Source organism: Watersipora subatra, chromosome 1, assembly GCF_963576615.1.
Source record: "Watersipora subatra chromosome 1, tzWatSuba1.1, whole genome shotgun sequence".
In the NCBI taxonomy this organism is placed as follows: Eukaryota; Metazoa; Bryozoa; class Gymnolaemata; order Cheilostomatida; family Watersiporidae; genus Watersipora; species Watersipora subatra.
This window is the reverse complement of record NC_088708.1, coordinates 66,541,033-66,566,044: the sequence shown is the minus strand read 5'-3', so window position 1 is coordinate 66,566,044 and position 25,012 is coordinate 66,541,033. Positions and strand designations below refer to the sequence as shown.

Below are 25,012 nucleotides of genomic sequence, written 5' to 3'. Positions count from 1 at the left end.
AATAGAGGCACTAGGGCATATGCATTAGGAAGCTAGAGCTTGAAACTAAATCAGAAGTGGTTGTCAGTAAAATGAGGACATAACTCCAACCAGTCAAACCATAATGTTAAATTAGCAGTAAACTAGTTTAGAGTTACATTGTCAGTCACGCAATGACAGCATTGTGAGATTGTGAGGCAACTCCTTGTGGAGAGAGTTCTGTGGTTTTATTGAGGCAGTGACTTTTTAGCTTAAAAGAACATATTAACATAGAAAGGAGGAAGTCATTACAAATGCTATAAATTTGTTTAGAAAACGTAAAGCCAAAGGTGGGCTCAGCTCTCTCACCACACAGAGACAACTATTGCCAACCCTCTGATTACCTTCATTGAACTTTTGTCCATAGACATCTTGAGACCAGTTGTAAGACTCTGCATGTACGGTTGATAATAGAGCAAACAATATGCACAATATTCCAGAAAATAACAGAAAAGAACATTCTAGCTTCAAACAGATATCATGCCAGATACATATACACCAGGCTAAGCATGCGGCTTACAACATTGAAACTACACTCTACATATTCTAGCCTAGCTCAGGTTTACATGCGGTGTGCTAAAATGTGGTGCGCTAGGCAAATAATCCTGCCCATAACTAGAAACTATAAACACAAAGATTTAAGGTTGAGTAGAGGTGATAGAAGGGAATGACATAGAACATGCAAACTGTCGAATGACAAACTCATTAGACCATCAACAAAGACCGGTAAAGGTTTTAGATTCAGCCAGTAGATTGGTTCAAGTTGGTAACTACACAATTGCAAACATCCAATAACATGACAAAAATGTATGCTGACAAATTCTGCGAGAAGTCATGCTCTCAGTAACACGCTGCTCCACCCACCATTACAGACATACAGACATATGTACACCTAACAATTAGAGATGATTGGGCGTACATAGTTGAACACAATGAGAGCAAAATATCAGTAAAGTAGACGTTCCTACAACGTAAATAATCCATTTCGGAAACGTTTATGTTACAGGGATTTTACATAATACGAACAGTAAGATACATGTAAATTGCCTAACCTGTTCCTAAATCTTTCCGAACGCACCCCTTTGGTTCTTCACATGGAAAAAGACTAGACTTAACCCTTTAATTCAATGACTGTTCAGTAACTGTAGTATTATTGGTTTGCACTGATAACTTTTGAATCTTCCTTTTCTTATCACTTTCACTTGTTCATCGTCCATGATTGAGATAATTTTACAATGAATTAAGGATAGCGCATACCTTCAATGTCAATTTACCTCGATTTTTTTTAATTCTAGACAGCAAAGTTTATTTTGTAAAAGGAAAACAACCATGTTTTGTGTGTTTAAAATAAAGTAGAACAAAAGTATAACTTTACTATAATAAGAGTGGTGTCCATCTGTCTGTCCGGCGATTAGGTTCCAGGTTATGATAAAAAATAGCTTTCAACGATACTCCAACTCGTGACACACAGATCGGTAGACCGGCACTCTAACTGAATATTTGCACAGCTACTTGTTATCTGTGCTTTATCGACACACCTGACGATCTCTCACGATGAACTAGACTGCCTGGGTCCTAGGGTATATAATAGGGATAAACCTACAAATCGATTTCTCTCTTGCATGCAACAAGAGGAAAAGCGATATTTTTGAAGCAAACAACGAGACGCGCGTTATTCAAATCAAATTTGTGAACCTACGTGGACTTCACACTTAACGCTGTATGGAATTTTTATGTAGTACAAGGCAAAAGCTTTACATAAATTCTTTACATTATGTATGTGGAATTTACGTTATAGGAGGTATACTGTGTAGGAGCGTCTACTGTACAAAATAGTTTAAAAGAATACATATTATTGCAAAGACTGGTAAGGAGATTAGAGATAACCCACCAGCATTGTTGCCACTAGTTCCCTTGAGGAGCACAGCTAAGGCATTCATCACCATAAAGCCCATATCTCTCTCTTTGCCATCCATCACCTCCCCACCTTCAATCAGGAAGGGTGCAAGTACTAGTTATTTTATAAGATAAACACGATATTACTCCTAGTAAGATTACCGCTACAGGACTTTTGAAATATTTGAGATCATGGTGACAGGGATATTAGCTATTTCAACATAATACAACAGTCATGTGATACCTTGAGCTATGATGCAGTCAGCATGGATTAATGCTGCAATACAGTTATGCTATGGATATGAGCTACAGCCTCACATTTCATCACGCAACTCTCGGATATTCAATAACTTTCTATCGTGCTACTTTTATATAGATTTTATGTTTGTAAAGAAATTGTCAAAACAAGTGGATAAGACCATGTTCACAAAACACACAAATGCGCAATCACACACATGACTACACTCCCCACGATCACAGTGCCCATGACCATACCACACATGACCACACCATCACATTACACTGCACACCACCACAATACCATCACACCGCCGCGCGCACACACATCACAAGGGCATTGTGATTGTTTTATAAAATCCTTTCATGTAGATCTAGGCATGCACCAGTGACAAAAATTAAAATCTGTTGAAAATAAAAGCTGAAAGACTCACCTTTGCTAGTCTCTATTTCTTTGACAGTGCTGGCAAACCGGTGTAGACAGGTTATGAGCACCTCGAGAAGGCCGACCTCGCTGAATACTTTCTTGTAGACAACCGAATAATCGAGGATCCTCAAAACAGTCTTCATGCATATCAGGCTACAGTCGATGTTCCTACACAAGACGCAAGATAGACTCAGTTCTTACAGTAACCATAACAACTGCGCATGAAGTAAGCTTATTACAGTTTGCTTGAGCAGCAGAAGTTGTGTGCTCTTGGAGAGACTTTTAAAAATAACGAGGCCCTGTTGAACGATCGTACACTCATAATGACGTGAACACTTTTCCATGTCGTGGCTAAACAGGCAGAGTAGCAGCAGTCTCTTAGACTAACACCGTAGGGTCACTATAGCTGATGAACGAATTACATGCAATACCACAGAAGTCGCTAAGCCACACTAATGCGTAGAGGTGAACCTACGATGCCTCACCTGTTAGCCTTTAGCAGCAGAGACATCCCATTCAGCTCCTTGCATGGCACAAAATTAAGATTGGTAACTATAAACTCGATGAGTTCAAAGTATTTGTTCTGTATATCAGCTGGCTTGCTGTGGATAGTCTCGGCAAACTCGGGCAGAGTTGACTGTGGCTCGAGAATGAAATAGTTGGCATTGTCCTGGTGGAAGAGGCTGCTGATCACCTCAAGTATGATGCCACCCATGTGGCTGGTTTTAGACTGAAAACAAGTTCAGTAATATGTGTCCTATGATTCAAACTACTGGTTCAACACAGAGACAAAGGAATTTAAATATACTGTAGGGCTTTACTTTTTATTTAGAGAGAAATCTAGTAGTTGTCAGTACGATGAGAGCATAACTCCACCCAGATGATCAATAGTGTTAAATTGGCTGTAAATTAGTTTAGATTTATGCTGTCAGTCACACGATGAAACCGTTTGAAATTAAGAAAGAACTCCGCAAGGAGTGAGTTCTGTTGTTTACTTGAGTAACAGATATGTTGAAGATTGACAGAATATTTTAATATAAAAAAGAGAGAATCATTAATACTAGGCCTTGGCTTGAATCTTTAATTATAATATAGAGAAAGAAGATAGCGCAATGCCTGCCTAAAAATATAAAACTTTGCTTAAAACATTGTGGATATTCAGAATCATACGTGCCACTGGGTAGGCAGATGACTCACCCTTATAAAGACAGTCTGTAGTACTTTAAAAGCTTGCACATTCCTTACGCTGATACCTGTATATGAATAAGATGTTTGAATAAGAAGGCCAGTTAGATATAGTTGCAGTCACAGTTACAAGAATAAATAATTATGTTACTAGTCAATAGTGAAAGTTTACAGATTTTGTAAAAAAATCATTAAGCCAATCAAGACTTAATAGTAGATGTTTATCATTTCTCCGTTGCAAAGATAGATCAGTACATGTATTTAAAACTATAGCAGTACCTCTGCTTGGAATACTGTGTAGACCAAATTTTGCCAATTAGCATGATGACAAAAGGCACACACTATATGGTATTATTCTTTCTCTCAAAATACTCTCGTACAAACTGTAATGTGATATGCTATGGGAGCACTATTTCTATCAGAGAATATAAGCATCAAAATGTTGTAGCTCTCATGAAATTCGATTAGTCACACACAGTTTCCTAAAACTACATGAATGTGGTCATATTTAGCTCATTAAAGTTGATCTTGCAATCACTAGCGAGCAAATGTCTCCTTACTATCGAATTAGCAATTTTTTAAACTACATTGTTGGTATCGCACACGAACCTTTCCCCAGAGGCTTAGGAACTGTAAAATTCTCCAACTTGAACACAGAACTGGAATCGGACACAGGATTGATCTGTACATATCCACAAGTGGTCAGTGACCCAACCAATAGCACCAGATTTCTCAATGCCTGAATAAACATATCAGTTAACTATATCACGGGGTCAACAAACTGAAGTAGACTACTGTATAAGCAAGTAGTATCTCTGTCTACTAGCAACCATCTTGTCAAATCAAACTGAACTAGACTACTGTATAAGCTAGTAGTATCTCTGTCTACTAGCAACCATCTTGTCAAATCAAACTGAAGTAGACTACTGTATAAGCTAGTAGTATCTCTGTCTACTAGCAACCATCTTGTCAAATCAAACTGAACTAGACTACTGTATAAGCTAGTAGTATCTCTGTCTACTAGCAACCATCTTGTCAAATCAAACTGAAGTAGACTACTGTATAAGCTAGTAGTATCTCTGTCTACTAGCAATTATCTTGTCAAATCAAACTGAAGTAGACTACTGTATAAGCTAGTAGTATCTCTGTCTACTAGCAACCATCTCGTCAAATCAAACTGAACTAGACTACTGTATAAGCTAGTAGTATCTCTGTCTACTAGCAACCATCTTGTCAAATCAAACTGAACTAGACTACTGTATAAGCTAGTAGTATCTCTGTCTACTAGCAACCATCTTGTCAAATCAAACTGAACTAGACTACTGTATAAGCTAGTAGTATCTCTGTCTACTAGCAACCATCTTGTCAAATCAAACTGAACTAGACTACTGTATAAGCTAGTAGTATCTCTGTCTACTAGCAATTATCTTGTCAAATCAAACTGGAGTAGACTACTGTATAAGCTAGTAGTATCTCTGTCTATTAGCAACCATCTTGTCAAATCAGACTGAAGTAGACTATTACATAAGCAATTAGTATCTCTGTCTACTAGCAATTATCTTGTCAAATCAAACTGAAGTAGACTACTATATAAGCTAGTAGTATCTCTGTCTACTAGCAACCATCTTGTCAAATCAAACTGAAATAGACTACTGTATAAGCTAGTAGTATCTCTGTCTACTAGCAACCATCTTGTCAAATCAAACTGAAGTAGACTACTGTATAAGCTAATAGTATCTCTGTCTACTAGCAATTATCTTGTCAAATCAAACTGAAATAGACTACTGTATAAGCAAGTAGTATCTCTGTCTACTAGCAACCATCTTGTCAAATCAAACTGAACTAGACTACTGTATAAGCTAGTAGTATCTTTGTCTACTAGCAACCATCTTGTCAAATCAAACTGAAGTAGACTACTGTATAAGCTAATAGTATCTCTGTCTACTAGCAATTATCTTGTCAAATCAAACTGAAGTAGACTACTATATAAGCTAGTAGTATCTCTGTCTACTAGCAACCATCTTGTCAAATCAAACTGAACTAGACTACTATATAAGCTAGTAGTATCTCTGTCTACTAGCAACCATCTTGTCAAATCAAACTGAAGTAGACTACTGTATAAGCTAATAGTATCTCTGTCTACTAGCAATTATCTTGTCAAATCAAACTGAAATAGACTACTGTATAAGCAAGTAGTATCTGTCTACTAGCAACCATCTTGTCAAATCAAACTGAACTAGACTACTGTATAAGCTAGTAGTATCTCTGTCTACTAGCAACCATTTTGTCAAATCAAACTGAAGTAGACTACTGTATAAGCTAGTAGCATCTCTGTCTACTAGCAACCATCTTGTCAAATCAAACTGAAGTAGACTACTGTACAAGCTAGTAGTATCTCTGTCTACTAGCAACCATCTTGTCAAATCAAACTGAACTAGACTACTGTATAAGCTAGTAGTATCTCTGTCTACTAGCAACCATCTTGTCAAATCAAACTGAACTAGACTACTGTATAAGCTAGTAGTATCTATGTCTACTAGCAACCATCTTGTCAAATCAAACTGAACTATACTACTGTATAAGCTAGTAGTATCTCTGTCTACTAGCAATTATCTTGTCAAATCAAACTGAAGTAGACTACTGTATAAGCTAGTAGTATCTCTGTCTACTAGCAACCATCTTGTCAAATCAAACTGAACTAGACTACTGTATAAGCTAGTAGTATCTCTGTCTACTAGCAACCATCTTGTCAAATCAAACTGAAGTAGACTACTGTATAAGCTAGTAGTATCTCTGTCTACTAGCAACCATCTTGTCAAATCAAACTGAACTAGACTACTGTATAAGCTAGTAGTATCTCTGTCTACTAGCAACCATCTTGTCAAATCAAACTGAACTAGACTACTGTATAAGCTAGTAGTATCTCTGTCTACTAGCAACCATCTTGTCAAATCAAACTGAACTAGACTACTGTATAAGCTAGTAGTATCTCTGTCTACTAGCAACCATCTTGTCAAATCAAACTGAACTAGACTACTGTATAAGCTAGTAGTATCTCTGTCTACTAGCAACCATCTTGTCAAATCAAACTGAACTAGACTACTGTATAAGCTAGTAGTATCTCTGTCTACTAGCAACCATCTTGTCAAATCAAACTGAACTAGACTACTGTATAAGCTAGTAGTATCTCTGTCTACTAGCAACCATCTTGTCAAATCAAACTGAAGTAGACTACTGTATAAGCTAGTAGTATCTCTGTCTACTAGCAACCATCTTGTCAAATCAAACTGAAATAGACTACTGTATAAGCTAGTAGTATCTCTGTCTATTAGCAACCATCTTGTCAAATCAGACTGAAGTAGACTATTACATAAGCAATTAGTATCTCTGTCTACTAGCAATTATCTTGTCAAATCAAACTGAAGTAGACTACTGTATAAGCTAGTAGTATCTCTGTCTACTAGCAACCATCTTGTCAAATCAAACTGAAGTAGACTACTGTATAAGCTAGTAGTATCTCTGTCTACTAGCAACCATCTTGTCAAATCAAACTGAAGTAGACTACTGTATAAGCTAATAGTATCTCTGTCTACTAGCAATTATCTTGTCAAATCAAACTGAAGTAGACTACTATATAAGCTAGTAGTATCTCTGTCTACTAGCAACCATCTTGTCAAATCAAACTGAAATAGACTACTGTATAAGCTAGTAGTATCTCTGTCTATTAGCAACCATCTTGTCAAATCAGACTGAAGTAGACTATTACATAAGCAATTAGTATCTCTGTCTACTAGCAATCATCTTGTCAAATCAAACTGAAGTAGACAATTCTTAGCATCAAAAATGGGTAACAATGTTTCATTCAAATAAAGCTTACAAAAGCTGAAACATAAGATATGTTCGATAATTACTTGAACGGTTTCTTCCCTGACGTCCTCCTCCAACCTCAAAAGGAACTGGATAAGGAAAATGTAACCATCGCAGCAGCGGAAGTCTTCCAATAGCACCTGACTCACCTAGCAAAGTGCATGGTATTTTGACATTAGCTGCAACTCACTTGCTTGTTATCTTTCAATAATATGATGCAAGATCTGTGTGATGTCTACTACCTCATCCAACAAAGTTGGCATAACAGCATGTAGAAACGTTCACTAGTTATACAGAGTGAGTTCACAAGCCCATACACAAACTTTTAACAAATCACACACTCTTAGGTCTATCGTATGATGCTTTGAGTTGTTGCAATAGAAGTTCATGAAGAAGTTAGTCCAATACTGAAACAATATCTAATTATTCAACATTCCCTATAATGAAGCAGAAGTCGATGAGAAGTGCTGACAGGGTTATTGAGCATTGCCGTGAAAGTAATATAAAAGGGACTACCGAAACTAGACATTAGCTAACTCAGCGCTGGGTGACTTACCTCACTAGAGTCCTTGAGAAAACAGAATACTGTTACAAACATCTCCACAATTTCCAGAGGAGATAAATCAGCGTTGTTTTGCATGTTGCCAATGCAGTCAGAGATGCATTCTTTATCTGTAGAAAAATTGTGTCAATGAAGCAAAATTAAAAACTTTGGTACAGAGAAATATGCATAAACTGACCACGGAATTCACGCTCATAGCAGGTACCCACCGTGAATATATTGTACAACCCGCTGAGTCAAACCATGTCTGGAGAGGGTCATCAGTACTTCAGCAGCACTCTTCCTCCACATGTGGTTATAAGCTGGACAGGGACTCGATATGGCTGAGAATAGCAGCTTCAGATCATCGCTGCTAGCCAGCTCGTCAGCAGGAGTTTGGTGTGTGCACATCTTAACGAGTACCTATTGAAATAAAGTAACAAACAGTTGTTATGTGCTGATTATGCTTGACAGCCACATAAATCATAAAAAAGGACAATTTAGGTGCACACAAAGGAGTACTCATGAGGCATTTAAATTCTACCAGCCTGCCCTCATAAACTTATGAGAAATATGTTAGCTTATGCTTTAATGGAGGTACAGAACTATACACAATAACTGAGTCAGCTAAGGTCTATAGGCAGCGAATATGGACATGAATAAATATTTCGATGTTTTCAGGATACAATAACTGCAGGATGGCCTTTTAACAAACACTTTCGGTATATGCTAAATATTTTATGATTCATTTGTAGGTCTTTCATCGAGTAATCACTGTTTCGTTACACATAACTGAAAGCAGTACGTAGAAGATAACTCCAGGTTTATGGACATGCACGGTGCTAATAAATGCTTACTGCATACATCATCCCACCATAGACCCATGATCTGTGAAGGTGGTTCAAAGATGAAACAAGAAAGGCTTGCAACCAAAAAACAAGACAGTTCACTAGCAGCATTTTGCAAACTGGTCACATAAATCTTAGAGCAATTTTTGTCACATGACATTGCATGAAAATCTTGTCTTACTTCTCTTCGATGGCAAAGGGCACTTCCATGCTATAGGATATAGGATCACAGCACTCACATGAGTGCTCAACCACACAAAGATCACTTCTACGAAGAGTGCAAATTGTATGCACATTGTACAGTAGGTAGGTGGACATAATTCCATGGTCACTCAAAGAAGCATGACAATTCATTATCTCAGCTGTCTACCCAGCTTAATCTTAATAACTTCTGTGACTCAAAGCACCAGGGCAATGAAGTAAATGATTGTCTGCATGGTTAGAATAGCAGCAACGAATACTGTACCATTCATAGAAGGCCAAGGTTCAGATATTTTTGGATTACAACAATGGCAGTAATTATTTGCTGGCAGAAGTTGATTGCAGCCCCACTAGGGACCTGAAGCGTTTGATCTCATAAAAGGTTTTCACTCTCGCCAAACCAAATATAACATTATTCAGCGCAGTCTGATTGCCTTTTGATTACACCTTGGTACCTCATTTGGAAACTAAATGAAACCAGCTAACAGAAAGGTTATATTATTATTGCTATTATTATTAATTTTTTGATTAGCTACACAAATCTGAAAAAAAGCCTGAAAGCTTGACTGAGCAACAAGACTTGGTAGTATGATACAAATAGCGTGTAAAATCACAGGCAGAAGCATTTATTGATGATATTGAACATGAAGTATGGAAACAATGATTGTTTTCTCTAGCCTGCATTTAGTGATATCATAATTTGTTGTGCTCAGCTGGTAGGACATCCTTTTAAATAATACAATATCTGGTTAAGCTGTATCTAAAATAAACAAAAGATAGGCGGCGATTATAGGATGATTTTTTTTGAGAATGTTTCTCAAATGGCGAGACCAAAGAACTTAGTATTTTTACATAAAATGTAGCGAGAGAAAGAGACATAACAAGATTAGCCACAATTAGTAGTTTTTATTTAAACTATGTTGAAGTTGCTACTGAACCATGGCATCACTAGTGCCTCATTACACATTCAATTTTAGACCGAAATCAGCCAAATTCATGTCACAAAAAATGAGCTACCCTGGGACACATTTATTTCGCTAGTATTTAGTTTCGTGAGTAGCACACAGAGTAAAATTTCACTGCAACTTAATTTCGCGGCTCTGGTGAGTGCAAAAATATAGTGATGTGAAAATAAATACAGTGGAACAAACAGATTAGATCGTCAGGTCCAGTTCGCTAGTAAGTAAAAATTTTCAATTTGGGACTAGTTGGTATTTGTAAACCAACAGCAGGTAGAAATGTGTGGGCGAGATCGATAATGCAATTTGATCGCTTGCTGCCATTTGTTTCTTGGACTACCAATGAAAAAACCTATTTAATTTCGCGTTTTCGCTCGTTCGTTATGATAGTTTAGTTTTGCTCATGAAATTTTTGCGAGAGGATGACTCCGCGAAAACGCGAAAGATAAATGACGCGAATACATAAGTGTCCTAGGGTAAATGAATCAACTCACAACAAACAATGAACAACTTAGGAACTGTTCTAACAAAGAATTGACCAAAACTTGTATTTTCCACACTTCTTTTCTTATCGTTAGAGATGTCTGAAAGTCTATCCTCACTCTCGAGAAGATTCTACGAGAGTCTGACAATGTGAAGTAGTTGAGTCGAACAAATCCCTTCTACTAACTGTCAGCTAATATTAGCTTACCCTCCCCAGATACTACTAAAGGAATTGCTATTTGCAAGACAAATAAGACAGAGCAACCCAAATCTTGTAGAAAAAAGGCTAACAAGGTATGTTCTATCAACAGAGGGTTGAGATTTTCAGTGTAAGCCTTTGTTGTATATCACATACGTGCAAACCAAAAAATTATCGAGTTTCAAATGGAAATTTGTGCACAGGCCACAGGCATATTGGAGAAGACTGCTACACGAGTTTAAGATATTGTATGCAAAGGTTAGTTGCACCATAGCGGAAACAAAACAGCAGTAATAGATTGAAGCTCTGATCAATGCTTAGACTGAACAATTCAGTAGTGATTCTCAGTAAGAAGATTTAATGATCAATTATTTTTGCCAACTGTTCATGTTTGCTGGGAGACAACATAATTAAATATTGCAGTCAGAGCTTCTAAACAGTCAGTGTTAACAAGTGGTCTTTACTTGACAACCAGAGCCTCTCCATATCATACATATGAATTCATGAGGCAGTAGGAACTAAGACCATATGATGAGTTTAACTGCATGGTATATACATAATGTAGAATGTGTTTAACTCTAGTTTAACATATATTATGTTATACTATGTAGTTAAACATATTATAGGTTATACTATGTAGTTAAACACGTTACATGTTACGCCATGTAGTTAAACACATCCGTTATACAATGTAGTTAAATTCTATATGTTATACAATGTAGTTAAACGTTATAATATGTAGTTAAATTGTATGGTACAATATGAAGTGTTTAATTGATTGCCGGAAAGTGAAAAGTGCATGAAAATGTTAAAAACCGACAATCTGTGGTAGTACAGGTCTATGACATTACCCTAGGACACTTATGTATTCGCGTCATCTAACTTTCGCATTTTCGTGGAGTCATCCTCTCATGAAAATTTCATGAGCGAAACTAAACTATCATAATGCACAAGCAAAAACGCGAAATTAAATAGCTTAGTTCATTGATATCCACAATAAAATCGTCATATTAGAAATGCAGGTAATTTTCTTGTGTGGTTGGGCTCATTGGGAAATTTTGCTAAACTCATTATAGCTAATACACCGACTGAGCAGCTTGGCAAAGCAAATGAAGATACCAAGTTTTTTTGGAAAAGCCAAGACAAATGAGGAAGATGATGATATTAGTTTAGTCACTGAATTTGTAGCTGATGGGGATGAAAGTCTGGTAGGGGAAAGTCATAAAATTGAATAATAATTATTGTAGTGATGAATTTTATTACCAACCAAAAACAATAACAACCCTGAGCCATGGCCATCACGTGCTATAAATACTTGAGATCAATATTGGTCCCTCATCAGTCATGGCGGCAGGGACCTAGACATCATTGATAGTCCAAGAAACAAATGGCAGCAAGCGATCAAATTGCATTATCGATCTCGCCCACACATTTCTACCTGCGGTTCACAAATACAAACTAGTCCGAAATTGAAAATCTTTTCTTAACAGTGAACTGGACCTGAGAAATTTAATTATGTTTGTTCCACTGCATTTATTTTCACATCACTATATTTTCGCAATCATCAAAGCCGCGAAATTAAGTTGCGGCGAAATTTTAGTCTGTATGCTACTCACGAAACTAAATACTAGCGAAATATAAGTGTCCTAGGGTATATTCACTATTGTTCATTTTCCAAGAAACTTGAGTTAAGAGTGTTGTTTTCATGAACACCATTGCTTCTTGCAAGTTCTCTTATGATCAGTCTGATATAATGCAATCAAATACACTTATTAAGCACCATCTACAAAGTCATTTTACAAAGAGATTTTAACAGTAATAGAGTGCATAAAAGTGACAAGATGATGACTCGATTAGACTGACGGCCACAAGTTGTGCAAGTCAGCATTTAGACATCAGCAGACACACGGAAATATAATTATCGTAGAGCAATCTCAATGCCGACAAGCCTAAATTTATGCATAACAGTATCAACACATGCATAAAAAAATGATTACACTAACTAAAACTTATTACCATAGTAACAAACATAAGCATCAGAAGATGCACCAAAAACTGACCTGCACAAATGTTTTCTGTAGGAGTAGTCTGCTCTCAGCGGGTGTCAGGTCACCACGGCCCTGACCTTTTTCGACAGGAGGTAAGTCAAAGAACAGATAGAGACATTTGACTAAGGTCGAAGCAAGGTAGGCTGCTGACATACAGTCTATGATGCCGGGAGACCCAGAAGCCAATGTGTCAACTGCTGTGAAGAGCTGCCATCCATCGCTTGGTTTTTGCGTGTGTCCAATCTCCAAGAAAATAGCGATAGCCAAGCAGGCATCATCTGGAGGTAAAGTCACAATGCTGCCGGTGAATGAATAAGAAGCGAACCCAACGGCTAACCTTACATAATCTATAAACAGGCTGCAAATTCCGGAAGATAACTTGACATGATATAAGTATCAATAACATAACACAGGAGTCAGAAAGATGACAGAGATGTATGAACAGGACTACGCGCACTCGAGGCCTCGCATTAAGGGCATCATGAACTAAATCACACTGTATTAGTGCGAAATCATGATGTAACTGTCGGCAGCGGCCCTAATCACAACAAGTCATCTTCGAAGACAGAGTTTGGGTACAATTGTTATCAAGCGCTGGCAATGTACAGACCTTTCAAGATAAGGTTGTATACACTGATCATAACTAAGACATGCATGTACAAAGATTTTAGAGCTCAGCGCAAGTCTGGCTTTACACGATGTGAGATGAGTCTTCTAGAAATTTTGTAGATATGCAAATTATTTCAATACGGCACATGAAAACCCACAGCTATCTCATTAATTCAATGCCTCCAGCTATTGTAGCGACCTGGTGCTTTACCAATTGAATGTGGGACAGCGTTCAGGGCTTTCATTAAGCAGAACACACCAATTACAAAGGTTAGTTATCTTTTTAGAAATTTTCAAACAGATGTGTTATTCACATTAAGAAAACAAAATTAATAAAAAGGACATTTTAATGTGAACTGATATTATATAATTTAGTAATATTAAATTCACCACACACCATGAGTATATACAACTCTTGTTCTGCAATATATGGAGAGTAAATAATATAATAATAACCGCTAATAATAATAATCTCACTAATAGAATAAAGCAGAGTAAGAATAGGTTATTTTAGGGAAGATAACACGCTGTCTCCTTGAGTAAACTGAGTAAGGTACAATATAATGCAATTGATAATGAGGACGTACCAGTAGAGAGGTTGACAGCACGTTTCTTTATTTCATTCACCATCAGCTTTGCAATATGAGAGCTGAACTGGTGCACATCATGAAACCGTTCAACCATATCGGTGGCAGGAGCATTGTTAAACACCTGCTGGCACAAAGCGCTAGTACAAACAACAACACCTAGCGATAGTCTGAACACTCCTCTAGAGCATACACACCTACACCAACCCATTTTAGCACTCGCCAAACATGTTCAACATTTCATCGGCATCATAAAACATACACTAGACACTTTGATAGAGTTTGCACACTCACAGACTATAGTACACAGACAAAAAACTGTGTTTTTACACAGTGCGACCTTGCGTAGCATATGTTATAGCTAATCCACTACAAATGCTAGCACCAGAGACAACACGATATCGCTGAGTGGCAACTGACGCAGCATCACATGATCCAAATGAATATGGAAGGGTGATGACAGTAAGAGAAGGCTTACCCTGTTAAAAAGGGGAACCATAGTGTAGAGCTTATCTTCGGGTGACTGGATGTTCGCACCACCACCTGCCTGCTGAAAGTCGGCAAAAACTCTTTTAAGATGAGTGAGCGCAAGGGCATTATCCTGTCTTGAGGTGTCTTCACCTTCCGGGTGGTTCGAACCTGTCTCTCCCCTTTTCCGTCCCTTAATGAAACGCCCCAGTATGCCACTCATCCCTCAGGTTCTAGTCTGAAGAGCCATTCAAACACAACCTACACGTAAATAGTAAGATTGCAGGATTACCAATATTTGTTTATACATCCTCCATATTGTGTTCAAATAATTTAACAATGCGTTGTCCTATAGATGAAGATAAAGAGCTGACATCCTATTACTCCACACTATGATATGTTCTACACACAGTATCTTAATGTCTAGTAGAGATCAACAGTCACAAATCTTATTATCAGTTCACCCGTCCAAGTTGAAAAAATAATTTTTGTAAATTCTACTTAAACTTACGTAGGTAAACATATATCTATCAATTGAGGTCATCTATACAAACGTATAGATGACTATAGATGTAATAGAAAATGTTTTTTTTTAAATCCGGCCATTTAAATACTGCATTACTGCCTATATCGCGCTTCATCAACATAATTTAGTTATTAAATATATTTTGAAAACAATGTCATAACGCTTTGCATTTTTGAAACGAATTCACCAGAACAATCTTAATAAACGGAATATCCTACTTAATCATAAACAAAGAACCGTGGCACTCCAGTTAATCCTCAACAAGTCTTTCCAAAGAAACATTGATTTTGCATTAGATAGACTTGCCAAGGGCATTAATCATTAAGTGCATCCATAGCCTGCACCGTCCTACTATGTGATATTACAAAGAAGTGCAACTTGAGCTGCTAATACGGATGAATAAAGAAATCGCTCAACTCTAATAAGCAATGATTTATTTGGAACAAGAATAATAGGTTGCAGCGACAGCTGAAAGGTGTGCATGAAGTGACTAAAAACTTTTTTAAAACAATTTTCTTAGAGTTATCTTTGTCACCAAACAAACATCATTGTTAGAAAAAAGACGGAGACCATGAATTAAGCAAAAATACTTCAAAACTCATGCATTCGAAGACAAGGCGGTGAAGCATAAACTTATTCTTCCTCCCAGTTTAAATTCCGAAAGCCCGATTGCCTAAGCAATGTACAAAAAAATGCCTAAAGACAGCATGTTCCATGCTTTGGGCAAGAAAAACTGCAGTAAATAAAAAATGTTGATACAAAAGAAAACATTTGTAAAGTAACAAATGAGCAGACGTTGTTTGAACTGCCTAAATGGAAACCACAAGAATTGATCAGACATGTTGTGTTTATAAGATTAATCGAACAATAATAACCAGTGACAGTATAACAGTCGCAATTATATAAAGGCAAAAACTCTACAGCTTTCAGACTTAAAAGCATCCACAGTGAAGAATAACTGTTTAATGGGATAAATAGTCAACTAACAGATATCTAAATATGATCACTCAAACTCAAAACTAGCAGAAATTGCTAACAGTAATCAATAGGTTACTAATTCATCTGATCTGTACATGAATGACAGGCTTTCTCAGCGACTCCTAGTTTGTAATACCATCAGTTGAATTTACAACAAACATATTGGCCAAAACCAACACCTAAAGTGGCCAAATAATGAGCAAACCAAACAAAGTTTCCAAGGAAATATCAAAATGTTACCCCCATTGTTGCTACAACATTAAACATGAGGTTTGCAGAAAATCAAATGTGCCAGTATTTCACACATGACAGAGAGTCATTGAATATGGGCAAATATTAGCGGTAACCAAATGAGTTATTTCAAACATGTGACGTTTGACATTTTTTCAAACATTGCAGCCTAATGGATCTCAAGAGGAGCAAGTAGTAGTCATTGCGACAGAAATGGAAACAACAATGCTTGTCTAACAACAGAAACAAAAACTAATAGAAAACACAAACAAAAATGTTAGGTTTAAACGCTTCTAGTAGACCACCGAAGTCAGCGAGTGGTTAACATGAGAAAAAATGTGAAGGTGAAAACCAAAAGTGAGTGAAACTTGATGAGTGGAGAGACGGAAAGATAAAATTGAAAAACAACAAAAAATAAAAACGAAACTATAAGCAATTTTGATATAAATTTACAAAGTTCACATAATTTAGATTAGACGAGGTCCATATTTGCTTGCTACCTTCATCTATGCATCATCCCTCGTATGTAGCACTAAGGCTGCATCACAATTCGCCTGTCGTTAACATGAATGTGATGTGGCAGAAAACATACCTTATATATAAAAGTATATTTTTGTGGTTATTACTTCATCAATTTTATTGCGTATAATTTAGTTTTATACATATTTTTGTTAAATGCTTTCAATTTTATGCTATACACATGTACCCGAAATATTTATCGCTAAGTATATCTGGCTGTTGTAAAATGAAGTAAAGACAATGTAAAGACTCATAGAAATCCTTGCTTCAATACACGACATTCTGCACATAGTGCCACATACACAGCAACTATCAAAATGGGTCAACTTTGTATGTCAAAGTTTGAATAGAATGCTGATTTCTAGTGACAAGTACAGCAAGGACTATGATGAAATCTTCCAAATTATTAAGATGCCAATACATGTAGTGTGATTCAGTCTATCTCAACATTGCAAATATTTCAATAGCCCTTAAACCAACTGTTTTAATATACGATAAGTTATTCACCAGTTTAACAAGTTGGTCAAAAAAATAGGGCATTACTCAGCAGCATATTGTATCTTTCAGTTTACCTTCTATTTCTTCGATGAAATTTGCAGCAAGCATCTGTTTATCGTTTGATATTACCAGCATCAAAAAATAACTTTTTTATTGTGACTCCAAGATTTTCAAGAAAAGCTCCTTGCAAGCTATAACAAGCCAACTAACACACCACTGAAGATGAAGTTAGGCTAAAAGAAGATTCACTACTGTACCAATAACTCAAACCATGTAGCTTAGGTCTACTGCAGTAATAATGACATGCTTAGTCATTGATCTAGGTAAGCATACTAGATGTAATAGAGTTAGGTATAAACACAAAATATCAGAAAAAAACTAGGCTACAATTTTTCAGATGTGACTACATCAATAACAGAAATATTACGCCCTAATATCATTGATATTAGTGCTTGAAAGAACAAGCTCTGTCATTCAGTGAAAGCCAGCAGCAAATAACAGGCTCACTATGACAAATATAATAAGGAATAAAGAGCTTAAATTGGCAGACGACAGGGTTAGAGATAAGCCACCTCGGCCTACTCACCCCAATGAAATGACAAAATATTACTCACTAACAGTAGGCCTGTATATAACAGAATAACACATCAAAAACGCTATTATTAAATATAGTCGTAATATAATGAAACATAATTGTAAAGCTCTGACTAATGATTTTAGTTTAGGAGGCACACCACCTATTTTAGTTTAGGAGGCATTCTAAAGGAAAATAATGAGTAGCTATTTAACCTAAAAATGTGGAAATTGTGGTTAGTCTTCGTATTCCAGTCCAATAAAAACTACCTCCTCGTGTACGTTGTCAGTATTCACTTTTGAAAAAAAAGAGCTAAAATAATATATATTTTAGTTAATAAAAATATTGTTAATAACAATGTAAACACTCGCTTATCTAATCAAGGGATTATAATCAAAGATAACAACAAAGCAACGAAACACAACAACATATATCCAATCAGCTAATTATTATATTACCAATGAGATTAAACCAAACTTCCAGAGTAGTATATAGCTATATACATTTGTAACCTTTTTTTACTTAAAATGTACTGGTGATAATTGCGTGGTTCTGTCGATATAAACATTTAAACATGTCTATAGTCAAACCTTGGGTTTAGCCTAAAGAAAATAGGCTAGTAATGTAATCCACTGCCTAGTAATGAATACGAATTTACAGTATCAGTAATATTATATTATTGGAAGTTTTCTTCTATTCCGTTTAACTTTCCTCAATATCCGGTCTGTATTGATTAGCCTCTTAAGACGACCTTTGGCTCTGCACTAGTTCTAACCAAGCAAGCGCATGTTAAATAAATTTAGTTGCTGATAAGTGTATAATTTACCTACTACATGCAAATCCAATGTGAAAAATAGCCTTAATTCTATATATAATTTTTGCATTAACGAGTTTTTATGTTACCCGACGTCGTTTAGCATTAGGTTTAGACTTTGTGCTACAAAACAACTTCCGGGCGCAACCATTTAGTTAGTCAGCGGCTGCCGAGACTCCCAAAAGAAGTTCCGTCAGATTAGCGTTGTCTGCGATTACGGTTCTCAACGTGGCTGATATCAACTCTCAGGGGGCCGATATCAAGTTTCCTGGCGTTAATGAATTGCTAGGGGTCTAAAGGAGGTCAATTTGGGCGGCGGGTCTACAGGACTGCGATTTGTGCTTTGTGGTCTACATGGAGAAATAATTTATGCCTCGCAATATCAGTAACGGGAATATATATTAACAGTCAATTGTACGAGTAAATATATAAATTGTGTTAATTTTTTGCTATTTTTTGTTCCAGTCTTTGTATTTATGATTGTTTGCAAATGTAATTATCACTTGAAAGATAAAGATTTGTTAAACATTATTTGCTTACAAAAAACAACCGTCTGCCTTTTCTTAGGTCTTGTGCAATGACGATTATTCCAATTGGTTAGAAACTAGTTCATCTAAAACCTACTCGTCAAATTGTACGACTGGCGTGCTATTTAAACTTGTGTGCACGTACTAAATAAAGTCCTTTGGTTTAAGTTTTCATGTTTGTGTCTTTGTTATTACATCAATTTTAGACGAATCATTAGACTAAATGGTATATTGGAGGAATCGGTTTTAGACTAATTGATCTACTAGACCAATTATTTGAACCGATCAGTATTAGATCAATCGTCAGGCCTACCAACCCAAGAGTGGGGCAATGCTTGAGATTTGGTTTTGGGGCACTTGATGTATCAATGATAGTATATATAAAATTGTGGAAACTGGGGCAAAAATCTCAAGCATTTCTCACGCATTTTCATTTTTTCTTTGGGGTGATTGCGTGAGTCTCATGCCCAATGCGTGAGAGTTGGCAGATATGTCAATCATAGTTATACCAATCAAACCAAATCCTTTTAATCAGTATCAGTTTCTTGACCTGGTCATTAACACATTTTTTGCCAGACTGGTAAGCCATGATACACTGATACAAGTGCAGTGCGGTTTTCTTCCAAAAGTGAAGTGAATTTTTACTCAATTTTTAGTATCTTTCCAGGTTTGAAAAAAAATTGCCGTCAAAATCCTCGAAAATATTTAAAATTCAGTTTATTTCTAGTCTAGCTTATCAAATTAAGCTTTACCTATGTAGCTAATGGGCAAGAAAATATTCAGTAAGGATGCCATGAAGCCGTCAAAAATAAAAAATCACTTGAATCGTGTCTTTCCGTATAAAATAAGATAAAGATCTTGATGATTTCAACTCATTGAAAATTAAACGAGAAAAGGCTGATGCTCAAGTGTTTCACATGAACTTTCGCATTCGCATCAAACGAAGGTGGTTTGCTTGCTTCATCTGCATCTCTTCTAATTGCAAAGCGAGGAAACTATATACCATTAAAGAGGAACTTATTATACCAGCTGTAACAGAATATTTATCACTAAATAATAGTACAATTCCCTTGACAAGATAGCAAACGACATACACAAAACCTGCACTTCAGAACTAAACCTCTGCAAATTTGCTATTCAAATGAACAAGTCAACACTTGGATCTGACAACATTCTTATAGTGTATATGGGATACCGAAGTGAGAGAGAAAAATGTGTGATCGATGAATTCTTATTTTGCAAGTACATATTTGAAAACGGATTCAAGAGGGTAGACAATTTTTAGAACACTGATAAAATATTGTGAATTGCATTCCACTCAATAATATTAAGATATTGCACCAGCTATGATTGGTCAGTGCCGTTCAAACTCACAAACAACTGGATTATTCAGGTTACATATCTAGTGAATATTTTGTGAGCAGTCTGATCAACTAAATCGAACGATTTGGGGTTTTAACACTGACATGGTAAAAATTGTCAAACAGCTAGATGCAATCCGAACAAAGCTGATGAGCTAGAAGAGGAAAGCCAGCTGTAGAAACTTTGCAACATTTGAAAGTTTAAACCTTGCTGTACAGTGGCAACATGGCTGCAATTGGTGACCACATATCTGTGAGTCAGGGTTCTTAGCATTGCTTACTATTAAATCTAAAACTCGCAATAGACTAATGGTGCAAGATGATTTGCGCTGCATCCTATCCAAAACAAAAACTCGAATTGACTTACTGTGTCGAAATGAGCAGCAACAACTAGTCAATAATCTGTTGCAGTATCAATGGCTAGCCAATAATCTGGCGTAGTACCAACAACTAGCCAATGATCTGTTGCAGTATCAACAGCTAGCCAATGATCTGTTGCAGTATCAATAGCTAGTACCGACAACTAGCCAATGATCTGTTGCAGTATCAACAGCTAGCCAATGATCTGTTGCAGTATCAATGGCTAGTACCGACAACTAGCCAATGATCTGTTGTAGTATCAACAGCTAACCAATGATCTGTTGCAGTATCAATGGCTAGCCAATAATCTGGCGTAGTACCAACAACTAGCCAATGATCTATTGCAGTATCAACAGCTAGTCAATGATCTGTTGCAGTATCAATGGCTAGCCAATAATCTGGCGTAGTACCAACAACTAGCCAATGATCTGTTGTAGTATCAACAGCTAACCAATGATCTGTCATAGTATCAACAACTAGCCAAGTTTTGGAATTAACTTCCCGAAATTTGGATTTCTTTTAACCAGCAAGCTTGGAGTATTCGCAGTTACTGTTGCAATGCACCCAATTTCATTATTCCACATTGTTTTGTCAATAGTCTCACCTCACGAAGTTGTTCATGGTTGAGCTGCCTATAACCAGCATCAGACAGTTTGCCATTTATCTTATAAGGGTTTTTTCTTTGTTTACTCGAAAACATTTTAAATTTCTTTTGTATCACGAAGTTTCCACCTTCATAGCAGTCAACCTGAAACACTACTGGTTGATGATAAAAAATAACTGAAAACTGCCAAGACCTAGTAGAACAGAGGGACTTAGGTGTTCGATTCCTCATGGAAGGTCATGACAGAAAGGACAGTCAACCTCAAACCATTCCCTATGCTAATGCCGCACTACAGATTAGTGTTCTATAACCTCTCAAGACAATGAACTTCACTGAAATCCTAAAATATAATAATAATTGTGGCTTATGTAACACAGCTGTTGTTATACAAAGCACTGCCATGGTCATACATCATCACACATAGTCTAGCCTAATGTCCTTACCCAATCTACTACTCTACTTGCCTTCATTTGTCCTACAACAATGAATGCACATGTTGACAAAGCAGACAATCATAGATTGGTCAAGTTGAAAAACCTCAGAAGTTTCTTGGCAGACAAGAACCCTAAGGATTCTATGTACTATGGCCACAATTTTAAGACTAACATCAAACCACAGAGTTACTACAGTGGAGGTAGTGGTTTCTACAAGGTCAGTGTACTGAATGACACTAAACAGCGGGAGATGCAGATTTTAGGATCAGTCTAAATATTATCCAATTTATGAGGCATCAATAAGTTGGAAGAGCAAGTATTGTATAGTATAGGCCTGAGTTGTTTCGCCTTACTACATTAGGTGGTTACGTGCGGAGCAAAAAGGCTTTGCAGTGGTTCAATGACATGGAATTCTACAACGATGTCGTTTGTAGGGAAGATGGAGGAGCTGAGGATGCCGAGTTTGGTGAGCGTAAGTTTGTAATTTTGTTTGTAACACACGCTACTACAGTTGTATCTTAGTAAGAATGGAAATGTGACATTTATCGCGTGTCACTTCCTGTCAATACGCTCAATCCTCTACACGGGAAAATGAAATCATATGTTAAGACCATCATATGTTGAAGCAAATATTCATATAAGAGTAGACTTTTATTTCTACAGCGCAAAAAATCTTTGACTATTTTAAATGATATCGGTAACTAATTACATATTTCTTTAAAATAAATACATTGCATAATACTAAGTACAAATATTACCATCAAAAAATTAAATTGTGTGTAGAAAAATAAATAAAGTAATAATACAAAAGCTGTTTTTATTCTTCATTTCAACCTGAGATTTGTTAAGCATCAATTATCTTTTCTGATTTGTTATTGTTTCTATATTGTACTTTTGTCAATTTTCATAAGATTTTAATTTTGCTTAACAACACTGATGCTTCAAGAAATTAGTAAGTATAATGTACATCTAGCCTGTCTTTACAAACACTTGTTTTTACGGAGTTGTCCCCGTTGAGCGAGGTGAGCAAAACAACTGTTGTTTTGCTCGCCCCAATCGCCGGGGGATAACTTCGTGAAAACAACAGTTTGGCAGGCTAGTAGGCCTATAATACATCGTATGTTGGGGAAACTCTATACATCATATGCTGGGGAAATCCTATACATCGAATGTTGGAAAAATCCTATACATCATATACTGGGGAAATCCTATACATCGTATGTTGGGAAAATCTGTAAGTAGAGGTTTGACTCTGCGTCTAGGACTAGCAACTACCCTTAGCTATATGCCTAGGTAGTTGCTAGGCAACTGGCAGGTTCGATTCGCAGCTACATGATTTTTGGTAAAAAGCATTCAATTTGGGGTGTCCAACCATGCCTTTAAAGGTTAATAGGCTCACAAGTATCTCTAAATATCTGTATCTTTTTAGTGCTATGTAGAACAGGCAGGTAGAATCTTGATCTACACACAGCCGAATCTTATAAAATGATGAAGAAGGAATGAGCCAGTTAATTTAACTGTATCAACTGAGAGGCCCACTTAATGGAGGCTATCCGACTGGTGCCTGCAGTATGATTCCATTGTGCAGTGTATGTGAGCATTATGCATGTAGAGATTGAGTGCTATGCCAAAACACCAACCTTTCTCAAGGGATATTTTAAAAATGGTTACCTTCTGTTGCAGGGGTGGAAAAGGTCAGCGAGTGTCCCATCGCATTCTATTACATAACACCAAAAGATATGTACAGCCTATCTTGTGGTGTAAATATTGTGAGGGTTAGTCTACATAGCTGGTCTACACCTATCGTGAGAAGGTTTGGAGATATGCCAGTCACGCCTTCCCTAAGTTGCATGAATCCTACTACAAATAGAGCAAGACAGCTGCACTATTTCACATTTACTACACTCAGTCTCAGCTCAATCAAGTTCATAGTACATCCCTTTTTTACATCTGTTGACTCTCGCCTGTTGTTCGGTGACAGGTGTCACAATAATCTACCTATATGACATTACTATAATTGTTTTATTAGCACATTCATTACACAATCTTAAGGGTGAACTGATAAAGTACATTTGCATTTAGAATTGTTTTCTCTTGCCATCAGTTCAGCTTTTATTAACTGTTAGCTGTGACTAGTTTCAATGTTGACTATCTCTTTTACTATACCACCATTTCTAATCCATTACATGATCACAGCTCCATGATACTGCTATAAGTACATCTGTTACAACAATACGGTTTAAAACCATTTCACCATCGAGATTTGAACACAAGCCTATTGTTCACAGGACCTCAGTCTATACCTCTAGACTGCTGCTTCGACTCTAACTATCTAGCTTTTCAAAAATAAATTGATTAGTCAACTTATTTGTTCTTAAAAATATTGTAATAATTGTATAATATTGCACATAATGATACAAAGGGGCGCATAATAGATTTAACTATTAAAATCGCATAATAGATTTAACTATTAAAATCACAGTTATCAGTAATATCAATATTATATTTTTGTCGATAACACCAAGGCATTAAAATGGGCTGCTAGATATGTTTGAGTGGTTCACAAAAAAGCCTTCCTTGTTATATATTCTGTTTAAATTTTGAACATACATAAATGAATGAACTTGTCAACTGCCTACTACAATCATTTGAAGTTCTCCTATGAAAACTCACTTGTTATATAGCAGTTTTATTAAATTTGGTCATTATCTGAGGCAGCTACTGAGCATGTGTTTACACATCAAAATTTAGGGTTGTGGAATCATTGTAAACTCGCTGAGTTGCCCTTTTGTTCTTTTACTTCTTGCTAAAAATTTTCAAATTTGAAAATGTATACAATATAAGATTGTAATATGTGATGTATTGTAATGCATGATTGTAACCACATCTATCACCTAGGCAAAGTCAGGTACCATTGCCACTTTATTATACTTTCCCTCTCACCAACCATTTGCATACAAGAGGTGTGTGACGTATATTGTACAGTTCAACATAACTCTGTTCATAACGTAAT

At 36.5% G+C, this 25,012-nt stretch overlaps 1 protein-coding gene across 1 annotated transcript in view; it reads right to left on the bottom strand.

The window, feature by feature from the left end:
- LOC137390617 (WD repeat and FYVE domain-containing protein 3-like) overlaps positions 1 to 14,619 on the bottom strand; it is a 63,956-nt gene extending 49,337 nt beyond the window's left edge. Inside the window, 12 exon segments of the mRNA XM_068076945.1 lie at positions 363 to 410; positions 1,910 to 2,005; positions 2,586 to 2,746; positions 3,064 to 3,308; positions 3,776 to 3,831; positions 4,373 to 4,502; positions 7,675 to 7,779; positions 8,187 to 8,302; positions 8,402 to 8,594; positions 12,922 to 13,187; positions 14,106 to 14,229; positions 14,584 to 14,619. Coding sequence (XP_067933046.1) covers positions 363 to 410; positions 1,910 to 2,005; positions 2,586 to 2,746; positions 3,064 to 3,308; positions 3,776 to 3,831; positions 4,373 to 4,502; positions 7,675 to 7,779; positions 8,187 to 8,302; positions 8,402 to 8,594; positions 12,922 to 13,187; positions 14,106 to 14,229; positions 14,584 to 14,604 — 1,561 coding nt within the window. The 5' untranslated portion in view covers positions 14,605 to 14,619.
- Positions 14,620 to 25,012: the final 10,393 nt, after the last annotated feature.